Source organism: Miscanthus floridulus, chromosome 4 (genome assembly GCF_019320115.1).
Source record: "Miscanthus floridulus cultivar M001 chromosome 4, ASM1932011v1, whole genome shotgun sequence".
NCBI classification, from domain to species: domain Eukaryota; kingdom Viridiplantae; phylum Streptophyta; class Magnoliopsida; order Poales; family Poaceae; genus Miscanthus; species Miscanthus floridulus.
Window position 1 is genome coordinate 68,450,975 of NC_089583.1, and position 12,508 is coordinate 68,463,482.

At 41.7% G+C, this 12,508-nt stretch overlaps 1 protein-coding gene and 1 pseudogene across 5 annotated transcripts; one reads left to right on the forward strand and one right to left on the reverse strand.

The window, feature by feature from the left end:
* Positions 1–289: 289 nt before the first annotated feature.
* LOC136549766 (probable LRR receptor-like serine/threonine-protein kinase At1g07650) lies at positions 290–9,037 on the forward strand. 5 transcript variants are annotated; one of them, XM_066541177.1, is made up of 24 exons: positions 290–672; positions 1,253–1,397; positions 1,519–1,590; positions 1,840–1,908; positions 2,468–2,539; positions 2,624–2,695; positions 2,773–2,844; positions 2,936–3,007; positions 3,109–3,180; positions 3,334–3,405; positions 3,480–3,551; positions 3,628–3,699; positions 3,789–3,854; positions 4,424–4,489; positions 4,587–4,625; positions 4,733–4,791; positions 5,252–5,631; positions 5,717–5,912; positions 6,029–6,202; positions 6,487–6,605; positions 6,711–6,921; positions 7,017–7,251; positions 7,604–7,754; positions 8,484–9,037. In XM_066541177.1, exons 1-24 carry the CDS (start codon positions 528–530, stop codon positions 8,844–8,846), a joined length of 3,066 nt encoding a protein of 1,021 aa, XP_066397274.1. In that variant the 5' UTR covers positions 290–527; the 3' UTR covers positions 8,847–9,037. The 5 variants fall into 5 exon arrangements, with proteins under 5 accessions (XP_066397274.1, XP_066397275.1, XP_066397278.1 ...); XM_066541178.1 differs by lacking the exon at positions 3,480–3,551; XM_066541179.1 differs by lacking the exons at positions 290–672; positions 1,253–1,397 and having other exon boundaries at positions 1,542–1,590; positions 2,421–2,539.
* LOC136548603 (probable NADH kinase) lies at positions 8,977–10,651 on the reverse strand (annotated as a pseudogene).
* Positions 10,652–12,508: the final 1,857 nt, after the last annotated feature.

The following is a 12,508-nucleotide window of genomic DNA, read 5'->3' on the forward strand; positions in this document are numbered from 1 at the left end:
CATTCCTAATTCATTCGGTTCTTTTTTTCGGTTCAAAGAGCATGAATCATACAATTTCTCAAGCTCAACACCCCCTTAAATCTTTGGCATAATCCATGTCAAAGATTTTAAGGGGGCCAGGCAGTAGTGCATTGCATCCGGAACCGGAAGTTAGACCAGGCAAGGAGACCAACTTCTGCTCCTCGTCGTCAACGGCTTCCCATCCTGACCCCAAACAGGGACGGTTTCCCTCTCGAGCCGCTTGAGATTCTCACAGGCCTGCAGGCTGCAGCGCAACCAAAAAGCAATTCCACCTGCGCACTCGTGAGACGTCTCGTACGGAGAGGTGCAGTAGTGCAGCGACACCAATGCCGTGCCATGCCGATGCCGCCAATGATACTGCGGAGAAGACTCCAAAAGACCGAGATGCCTTTTATATACGAGAGAAAAAAAGGGATATAGATAGCAAGTCACTCACTCCTCCCTCCGGTCCCTCCACTACTTTCACCTGATCGCCAGTTCACCACCTCCACTTGGAACAGAGAGAGATGGCGTGTAGGCCGCCATGTCCATGTGGCTGGAGCTGCTTCTGCATGGTCTTCTTCCTCGGCTTGCTGCTCGCCGAGGCCGTCCATGGTGCAGGGCGGAGCGAGGCGGCCGCTCGTTCGACTCCGAGCCTCGTTCCAGCTGAAGGTGTTTACTCTCGCCCCGCTGCTGTACTGCATTGATTGATTGCACCTTCTTTTTCAGTTCAGTTGTTGCCTTACTGGTTTTGACGCAAAACAAATGGCTGCGCATGGAGCATGTTCTTTGCCTGCCAGGCAGCCTTCTTGTCCAGCTTCCAACCCTTGCTTCGGACTCTTCACTCTTTTGAGCTGCCTAATTGCTGCAACACCTGCCAAAGAATCTCCAAGAAACAGTTTCTTTTAAACAAAAGTTCCCTTTTGGGGGGGAAAATGAAGAACTCCATAACTTCACTAGGGGAATGCATGCTTACCTGGAAATTCAGGGCAACACGCCTTTGGTTGGACGTTCACAGATCATCTGGCAAATGTGAATGTGGTCACTGATCAGAGTCTCAGCTGCAAACCAAACCAGCAATGGAGACGGGCAAAATGCCTGGCATGCTGCTGCCTGCAACTAAACAGAAATTCGTTTAATTTCCTCCTCTTTCTCTTCAACTCAGATGCTGTGTTCTCCCTCTTTCTCTTCAACTCAGATGCTGCGTTCTCCCCATCTGCTGAAACCGTGTTGTTGCAATCTCCTTCTGCAGCGCGCGTCCTTCGACGGATCGCAGTCAGACTGGGTGTGTCCAGCTGGGATTTCACCGCCGGCACCGGTCCCTGCGACCAAGGCGACTCTGGGGTGCACTGTGACTGCACCTTCTCTAACGGCACCGTCTGCCATGTCACCGAGATGTACGCTTCACTTCTCCACACACTCCTTTTTGACCCAATTTTCTTTTCTTTAATTCCTTGAGCCAACGAAACCACATCACCCGGTTTGGCAGTTGGCACCATGATAATCTTTAATTTGCAGATTCCTCAAGGGGCAGAACTTCTCCGGTGAGCTCCCGCCAGACTTCGCTGACCTCCCCAACCTCCTCCAGCTGTGAGTTTTCAATCTCAATTAGTCAACTGTTGGTCAAAATGATCGGTGCCACAAGCTTCAGCTGTTAAGAGCTATGGCAACATAACACATATAGTAATATTAAAACGCTGTATTTCCGTTGATATCAATGGAAATGGGGAAGGTTCCTCGTGTCAAAAAAACACATATAGTAATAATATCATAAAGAATTACGTTAAAAAATAATATCATAAAGAAAGAAAACGTAAATGCGTCGTTTCCGTGCTGCAGAGATCTAAGCAGGAGCTTGTTTCATGGTGGAGTGCCTGACCAGTGGGCCTGGATGAAGTTACAAGGACTGTGAGTGCCCTTGCACTTTACCTGCCCATTGTCTGCTTGACTGGTTGACTGGTAGTAGAACAAAATGTAGTGTGTGGAGCTGATTATGGAGCCTCAGGGAAAGATTCGTGCCACTGGGTAGTGATTTTCCTGCACTTTGTGAAGCCACAGTCATTGTCTCGTCTGTGGTGTAGGGCCTAGGGTGTCGGCAAGAAATATCTATGATAGCAACAAATTAGACCAGTCCCAAGGACAATTTTTCCCGCATCAGGATGCTGTGATAGATTAGGTGGCTTTTGTCCCATGTCAAAAGCCAACTTTGTGTATACTAGTCATCATCTGTGCACCTATACCAACCTTTTCAGTAGTTCATATATTGTTTAGGTTCAAGACAAGAAAAAATAAATAAATTTAGCAGTGACCAACAATCTAGTAGTCTCCCTTTACAGTCTTGTTAGAATAGTGAATTCTTGTTCATCTGACTATAACATCCATGGCCCAGATTTTAATAATTCATTTTGTACAACAAACAGAATCACACATAGCATGTTGTTGATCTGTTGATGCCAAAGCCATGCAGGTCACTGATGGGGAACAGATTGTCAGGGCCTTTTCCCATGGTTCTCACGAGGATCACAACCCTGACTAACCTGTAAGAGCCTGAAAGAAACTAGTATTTCTATTAATTACTTCATGAGTACCCTTTCCGAATTATGGCTGGCAAATTAATTTGCAGGAGCATTGAAAGCAATGAGTTCTATGGGCCAATGCCTCCTGAAATTGGGCATCTAATTCGAATAGAGAAGCTGTGAGTGTATTTATCTTAAAATATGATTATTGGTCAATGTAGTTTCTGATGACTTACATTCTCATCCTGTAACTTAGAATATTATCAACCAATGAGTTCACTGGACCCCTTCCAACTGCTCTTTCGCTATTCAGTAATATAACTGATTTGTAAGACTACTCCTTCATCTGTATTCTTTTGCCACTTCGTTTCACTTTGAAGAGTCTTTTGTTAATTTTTAACTATTGAAACTGGTAACAGGAGGATTTCTAGCACCAATTTTTCTGGAAGGATGCCTGATTTTTGGGGTAAATTGAAAAGGCTTGAAAAATTGTGAGTCAGTGAATCTATGAAGAAACATATCTTATACCCGCAGAAATCACATGCTTATACCTTCTTTATGTATTGTAAGTATGTAACTCCTCTTGGTGCAGGCAAATCGAAGGATCTTTGTTGGAAGGGCCACTTCCCTCGAGCCTATCTGAATTGACAAACCTTTCTGATCTGTACGTCAGTGAAAATGTTTGAAATTATTGTTCTCATAATTTTACATATATATAATGATAATCACTTACTGGGTATAAGTCCTTACTGCTCCACCATAAAAAAAGATATTATTAGTTTTCACTAAATCCTGGTTGTGTTTCTGTGTGAAACAGGAGGATTAGTGACCTGAGAGGTAGTGGTTCATCTTTCCCTGATTTAAGTCGAATGACATCCATGAACAAATTGTAAGTTTGTGGTTTACTGAAGTTCAAGCTTGCCATATGCTGTCTGTCATATCTCATATGATACTCAAATGTAGGGTACTAAGGAACTGTTCCATCAGTGGAAGCATACCTCATTACATTGGCACATGGACAACTCTTAAGCATCTGTAATAAATCACAATTTATGTAAGCGCTAGAATGTTTTTATTATTCACATATTTTATTATAACATTGTCTATGCAGGGATCTCAGCTTTAATAAACTGAGTGGAGAAATACCACCTTCTTTTGCTAGCATGGGAGCTGTGGATTACATGTAAGTAGTGGCACTTTCATAAATTGAAATAAACATGATACTTCATTGTGCCCCTTTCTTGAATGTGCTTCTACCAAAATTGCCTGCAGATATCTAACTGGAAATTCACTCACTGGGAACATACCTGGATGGTTACTAAGAAGAAACAAGATTGCGTGAGTAATAACCTACTTCCACACTCTGAGGCATCAATGCTGAATCAAGAACCCATATCTCTTATAAATAGATAGGTCAATGAGCCGATACCTACAAACATCCATGGAAATACCGCATACCTTTCTTTTCCAGGACGTTTTAGAGCTATCATAAAAGTTAAGAACTTAAGAAAGTACAACTTCAACTTTCTAATTCTAAGATGGTGTGTTAATACTATGCCAATTGCTGGATAAATGGTCTTCATACATGAATAGTAGAAAACTGATAAAATGTTTCTATTTTTAAAATGCATCCATGATACATGTCATGATGGAAATAGCATTGAACCAGTTGAGTTTTCTTCCTATGTCCACTCTTGTTTAACTGGTGGCTGCATAGAAAAAAAATTGCTCAATACCTGTATGTACATGTAATTAAGTACCCCATATTATGGAACTAAAAAGCAAGAAGGCAAGCTTGCTTTCTTTCTTTCTTTCTTTCTTTTTCTTTCTTTCTTTTTTTTTTTTTTTGGCGACAAGAAGTCAAGCTTTCAATACAACCCAATATAACAGAAAATGATCATATGCAGGGACATATCTTTTAATAACTTCACGACAGGGAGTTCAGGTCCTAGCCAATGCCTTCAAGGGAGTGTGTAAGAAAGCTTTAGCATGATACCTTGTCTTCTTGCTCTTCAGAATCCTTAAGAAAATACACAACATAACCCTTTCCTACGAATCCTTCAACTGCAGCAATCTCGTGGAGAGCTATTCAGCTGAAGCGAACAGTTTGTAAGATCCTTTATCTCGTTGCTTCAATTTAATAATAAAGTTTAAACCATGGACCTGTCTAGAAATAATAAAATGTTCTAATTCCCACGTTTGCCTTCCGTGCACAGAAATAGTATTCAGCCATGCTTAAAGAGGAATTTTCCATGTGTTGCTTCGAATGGACAATGTAAGTTGATCCCTAGTGTTGATTCACAGTTAGTTCTAAAGCATCGGTACACCATAATGCATTGAGATACACCTTGTCGGCATGTGTCCTGGGCGCTCAGTGGCATGTTCAGGACAGCCAACCTTTCGGGTGTCTCTCAGCCTGCACCCGAGAAACTTCTTCTAATCTTCTTAGTGCAGTATGTGGGGGCGGTCTTTCCCCAACAAGTCGATTTTGTTTATTATTATGACAGACAAGAGCAGCATTGATAATGATTAATGAACTTTGGATAAGTTAAAGATTGCTATAGCCTGTAGGATTATTAGTAAAAGTGCTAAACACAAGCCCCTTAAAATCACTTACTGGTATTAGGGCTTACTTCCTACACAAAGGTACATTGTTTTTTTAGTAAATAAAGCCAAGGTCATAGCTAGTGTTCTTGTTTCAGATGCAAGGAAAACTTACCTACACATTTTCGCAGATCACTCTTCATTGCATATCAATTGCGGTGACAAAGAAGCAACTATCAATAGAACTAAATATGAAGCTGACACAACACCCAAAGGGGCATCATTGCTGTATGTATCCCCAGGCTTGAACTGGGCATTCAGCAGCACCGGGAACTTCATGGATGACAACATAAATGACGATGACTACATTGCAACAAGCGCATCAACATTGGTCGTGCCCAATTCAGATCTGTACACCAAAGCCCGTCTTTCTCCTCTTTCCCTCACATATTATGGGCTTTGCATGTTAAGTGGGAGCTACACAGTTAATCTCCATTTTGCTGAAATTGTTTTCACAAATGACAGCACATATTATAGCCTTGGCAAAAGAAGATTCAACGTGTTTATACAGGTGAACTAGATGTTGGTCGTTTCCTTTCTATTATAAAACTTCCCTTTGTTAGCAGTGATATAAAAGATGGGCTCTTTAACCTCAGGGAAGAATGGTGCTAGAGGATTTCGACATTGAACAGTCGGCCGGTGCGGCTGCAAAGCCAGTTATCAAGTCTTTTCAAACATATGTCACAAATCACACACTAGAGATTCAGTTCTATTGGGCAGGAAGAGGGACAACTGGCATTCCATATAGAGGTTCTTATGGCCCACTGATATCTGCAATATCAGTAACTCCAAGTCTGTTCCTTTGAATCCTGACACAAATATTGAACACTTGCAGATTATAGTTTCGAAAGAAAGCTGTTATTTCCCATACTGATCTGGCAGTTGTGGTTTATGTTGATCATGTTCAGATTTCCAGATTCCATTGGCTGTTGAGCCTCCCAAAGCTGGAAGTAGCAAAAAACGGAGTTCAAGGGCATCTATTGCTTTAATAATTGGAATCCCTATTGTAGCAATATTCGCTGCTCTGATCGTCGGCATTTATTGTATTATTAAGAAGCAGAGAAAGAGTTCGATGCATAAAGGTATATGGTTATTTTTCTTGTTTCAAATTTTGTGTTATTTAATAAACTGGTAACTATCTTTCAATTTTTTGTGAACTCCACATGCTAGAGCACACCTAACTAAGCTGCACTAGGAATTGCAAGATAATACCGTGGATCCAAAATAAACAAAGATCTTATAGTTTAAAATTTTTCCTTGACAACAAACAATTAAGCCAGCATAGTAAAGCTTTTGCATATTGCTGTGGGAACAAAGAAATCATCCCTATGTATCTTAGTATAATGACCAAACATAAATCCTGCAGAACTCAGAGCCCTTGACCTGCAAATTGGCTCCTTCACCTTGCGTCAAATCAAAGCAGCAACTAGGAACTTCGATGCAGCTAACAAGATTGGTGAAGGAGGATTTGGTTCAGTATACAAGGTCAGTTAGCATTGCTTTGCACACATAAATTATTCTGAGGTTAATACTGCTAAAGACCTAAAGTACAACTCTTACACTGGCACATTGCCTTCACTGACTCGACAGGGTTTATTATCTGATGGCACCATCATCGCTGTCAAGCAGTTGTCATCAAGGTCTAAACAAGGGAATCGGGAATTCGTGAATGAGATAGGCATGATATCTGCACTGCAGCATCCTAACCTTGTCAAACTCTATGGCTGCTGTACAGAAGGAAACCAGCTGTCGCTAGTTTATGAGTATATGGAAAACAATTGCCTTGCACGAGCTCTTTTCGGTAAAAATACTCTCCATGTTTCTTGGTTTACCCTTTTTAAACTTATGCTACATAGAACTCAGACTATGTCTACGGAATGTTACCGCTGTGTCCAGTTGAACAGTATAGATTGAGAATGGATTGGGGAGCAAGGCATAAGATTTGCCTTGGAATAGCAAGAGGTCTAGCATATTTGCATGAGGATTCTGCAATAAGGATCGTGCACCGAGATATCAAGGCCAGCAATATACTGCTCGACAAAGATTTGAATGCCAAGATCTCAGATTTTGGGCTAGCAAAGCTTAATGAAGATGATCACACCCACATAAGCACAAAAGTAGCTGGAACTATGTAAGTGTTTTCATCCCATACCCTTGTTTTCTTTAAAATCCTATTGACCTTAAGGCTACAGATAAGAATCTCTAGCAGGGAAGACAGTTTGAACTTTGAAAGCAATGGATACAACGAACATGGGAACATTTGACCTAGCGGAAAACACTAAAAACCTCATAAACACTGAAAATATTTAACATAGAGAAAACACTAGAGAAATATGAAGTCAGCAGCATATTGACAGTTTCCCTGAATAAGACACTTAATGATATTAATCAGTTCCTATTTGAAGAACTTATCTGAGCATTTGTTAGTAAGTCTATAAAACAGCATAACTTACAGATGACTTGATTGTTTTGTATTCATGCAGCGGATACATGGCTCCTGAGTATGCTATGCGTGGTTATTTAACAGACAAAGCTGATGTATACAGTTTTGGTGTTGTTGTTTTGGAAATTGTCAGCGGAAAAAGTAACACAAACTACAGGCCGAAGGAAGACTTTGTTTATCTTTTAGATTGGGTAACTCCTGAATCTTGATCCATTCGTAAACATCAGTTTGGAGTTTAGACCATGTTGGATGGGGGTTTGCTATATGATCACCTTACATTGAAGCAATGACCTCAGATAGTTGTTTCTGCTACAAATGAGTTGTCCATATTGTTGGGACATGATCCTTTTTTTGTTAAACACTAGGATGTTTCATATGGAAGCGAATTTAATATTAACTTATCATATCAACAGTAACATTAGCTCAAATCCTGCATCCTGTCCTTTTGTACTTACTAAAAAAACTTCTGTTTATACATGAATTTCCACTGTGCATTAAATTCTGACTTATTTGATCCTTAAGAAAAAAATTCTAGCCATCCCAGAGTGTTCTTTTTTTTGAAACGGATAGAGTAGGGGAGATCTTATTTTTGTATAAATACTACATATATATAAAGAAAGGGGCTAAGAAACTGTACAGAAACATAAGTTGCAATAGGGAAGACAGAGAGAGAGAGAGAGAGGTGAATCTGTAAGGGAGGGATTTACGAGAGGGTTTCCACCCAAGAGAGCCACAGAGTAGTCATTGTTATGATTTTTACCTCTAGACTAGAGTGACCAACTGAGAAAACAGTACCTCATTTTCTGCATAGCCAGAGGAAATTGTGTTATATCAGAATGTCAAACCCTACCAGTTCTTATGTTATTCAGATGTACATACCTCGATTAGTAAGTTAATGGCATCTTCCAAATCTTTTCCAGGCTTGTGTTCTACATGAAAGAGGAACTCTACTGGAATTGGTAGATCCAGATCTAGGATCAAATTACTCAACAGAAGAGGCGCTCCTCATGCTGAATGTTGCCCTGCTATGCACAACTGCAGCACCTACACTCAGACCAAAGATGTCGAAAGTTGTTAGCCTGCTTGAAGGCAGCACCCCTCTGCAGCCTTTGCTGACAGACCTCAGCCTTGCAGCAAATAGCCTGAGCTCAAGTGGTGTACGCAGGAACTTCTGGCAAAACCCAAGTGAGAGTCAGAGCCTGACAGCACAAGCCTCGTGCAGTGATACTAATGAATCATCGACCATTGATATAGATGGTATCCTGAGACCACTGGTAAGTTAGATGTAGTGGATGTGCATCATGAACTAGGTTTACATGTAGGAACTACTAGGGATAGGCCAGCATGTTTGTATCAAGTTCACCAGTGCAATGTAAATAGCAAGTAGCATACTAATGTCTAGTACAGGTAAAGCCCTATGCATTTTAGTAGTCTCTGTTTCATATTCCATGGGAATATTAAGGAAGATGTCTGTGACAGAACACTGGAAGTTCCCTATGGTCTGTGGTCTCTGAGCTCTTATCCATCTTTTATTTTGTTTCTGAAAAGATAACAAATTTGACATTAATACTTCATCTGATAGCAGTTAACTATCAATTACAACTTGGAGATGAACTGATACCAATTAAGTACTCAATAACTGAGCTCACCTCAAACATCATACCAAATAAAAAGTCACCATCACAAAATACTGTTATTTCACTATTCAGATGTCCTCTTCAGCAAATGTTCTGGAACACAACTTATAAGGTTGAAGAATCTGAGGATATCTCAGGTATCTCCCCATGCTAAATTGAGTGCCCTACAAGTGAAACATCAACATACACAACACCCTCCTGATTGTACCAGACAACAAGCATGTGTTGGTCTTGCTTAAATAAACCATACAGCAGTATTTTTTCAGCATCCATTGGCAAAATGCCGTCCTTATCAAGTTATCATATACAGAAGATCATGGCTCGATAATGGTATCACAAATCATCCAGCTGATAGCATGTAGCAACAGTTGTTCCAGCAGTTGGTGAGACCCTCCGACCACTACAATTAATTATTAAATGCAAGCTCTATCCTGTGTTGTTTCTTTTCCTGTGATTGTAGCACCAACAAGAATTGATTACATTGAAACAAAATTAAATTTACAAGCAAGCTCAGAAAAAGTACCTAAATGAGAGGCACCACATACTTGCTGGATAATGCCGTGGTACCAATATATAATTCATAGCATAAATTGGTATTTGAATTCCATTTAGTTTCACAGACATCCTTGACAACTGCAAAGGGTGCCTACTGCCATCAATTGTTGCATCAGGTACTCTGTGACTATGACAAGTTCAGTAGAAATGAGAATTGAGAACTACAAAATCATTAATGATACAGTTCTATAAAGAAGTAGGATAAGCCTGATGTTTCAATAAAGTCACTTTAATATCGCTAAAACTAATAACAGCATGAGAACACTTTGCAGACAAAGTAAACTGTCAAAGAGCCAGCTACAGAATTATAATAACTAGAATCAATAAGATAAATTATAAGCATCACTCATACAACTAATAGATTGAACTCTGCACCTAAACCACGGTGCGTATAGGCCAGGGCAAATAAAACGCGAACCATATAAGACAGCATGCACATATATTATGCACGCTGGCAATGTCATACTCAGACATTAAACAGGTCCAAAACATGCAAATCCCCGGTATTCAAATCCGCAATGCCCAAATCAAACAATGCAATGTGGCCAGAACTGATGTTCAGTTAGCATCCTCTGATGCATTACGATGTTGTGCTGAATATTGCAAGGTGGACACACAGCACCGATGTTCAGTTAGCGTTGATGCAGCTAACGGTCCAAGAAAGAAAAAAGTAAAGAGAGAGGCAAAAAGAGACACGACAGTCCGCGCAGACATTTCAACGAACACCAGGCATTGCACCACCCGAGCCCTCCGACCACACCCGTCAACCCAAATTCCCCAAGGGAACCCCGATTCTGACCGCACGGGATCACCATCCTGGGCTCTTACCGATACTGCCACCGGCTTCCTTGGTGGCCGGGGACGGGGAAGGGACCGCAGCTGCTTGGCCGCGGCGAGGCAGTAGAGTGTGGCCATATGGGACGCGGATTCAGTGACAAGGGCGGCGGAAACCGACGTCACTGAGCGCCTGTTTGGTTGTAGAACAAATGTAATAAGCAAAGCCAAAATTTGGCCAGGGTCAACCAGGCCAACAGGGCAGTGCCAAAACTTGGACAATTGTTTGGTTCATGTCATGCCTCATGGCTACGTCAAAATTTTGAGCAGTGCCAGTAAAATTTTTGTTTGATGAGAATCACGTGAAATGTTGTCACGACTACAAGTATAATGTGTTGGGTCCACATATATTTTTCTTCAACGGAACATAGCCATGTGGCGTGTGTGATGTGTGATCTTGTTCGGTAATGCTGGGAGCCAGACTTTCATCTGCGCCCCGCTCCCTCCACAGTCACCACATATTAAAAAAAAATCACGCATCACTGCGAGTCCGCTCCGTGACCGGCTCCGTCGCGGCTCTCACACGCCTCTCTCTATTGCGCCTCCCGCCGCCTTCCTCTCCACCGCGGCGTGCTCCCCCACGAACGCACCGTAGCGGCATGTTGGCCGCGCGAGGCCGCACCACCCGACAGCTATTGTCGCCTCTACCACGCGGCACCATGTGTGCCCTATCGCCGGGGCCCGCCCAGCCGCCCGCTCGCTACCATCCTCCTTCTCCACCGCGACCGCACGGCCGGAATCCCGTGTGTCGTGCTCCGCCCACCTGGCTACCATATTTTGTTGCAAGCGCATATTGCAAGCGTATGTTTCGAGTGTTTCAAATGTTCCAGAGGTATGTTGCAAATGTTTTAGATGGATGTTGTAAAAGTATATCAGGATGTTGCATATGTTGCAATGGTTGTACACGTATACTGTAAAGGTCTGTTACCAATGTTTCATCTGTGTTTTCCGGATGCATGTCGCAAGTGTGTTTATCTGGAGTTGCATATGTTTCACACATATGTTCCATGTGTTTTATCTAGATGTTGTGTATATTTGCAATGGTTTTCAGGTGTTTTTTAAGTGTTTCAGAAGCATGTTTAATGTGTTCCATCTGTCTTCAGACGAATGTTGCAACTGTTATATTTAAATGTTTCAAAAGCAAATCGGGTGTTGCATCTTTCCTCCTCGCCTTCAGCTGCATCGTCACGGTGTGTCCTCCTCTCAGTGCTAGCAGGGCACCCATACGACGCCGTGGCCGGGTCCTTCTAAATCGGAGGCGTCTTCCCCTTCCCCTCTTGTCGTTCGACAGCACGGGCCCCACATGGAGCGCGTGAAATGGAGTGCAACGCGCGGACGTCCGTTCGGACGTCCGGGCGCTAGCACTGTCGACCTTGTTTTGTTTTGTAGATAAAATCGTAGGGAATATGATGGTGAAAACAGATTGAAAAACAGATGTTTGGTTTAGTAATCCTAGGATCTCGATGCATGTGCAACTAATAGATTTTTTTCCATTAAATTTAAAGCCCTTTGGAATAGTTTTTTTCCGTTTGCTGTTTTTCTATGAAAATAAATTGAGCTCTAATTTCTACGAAATTCCTACGGTCCAAAGGGATCACAAACTTATAGGTCGCTTTGGCATAGCTCGAAATATCTCCGGCTCCTTGCTGTGCGCGAAGGAGCCAGAGATGGAGCCGAAGCTGAAGCCGAAGCCAGTGAAGCCAAAAATAATAGTTTCATTAGCTCCTACATCATTTTAAGGGTAGAGATAAGGGGCTCTTGCATTCATACCCCTATTTTGTATCAAAATTATGGTTTTGCCTCTGTTTTTTATTTTTTGAATTACCCCTATGTTTTCAAAATGAAGCACTACTTTACCCCTATTTCGAAATCTTCCCCTAATGGTTTTAACTTCTATACCATAAGACAAATATGTCCAT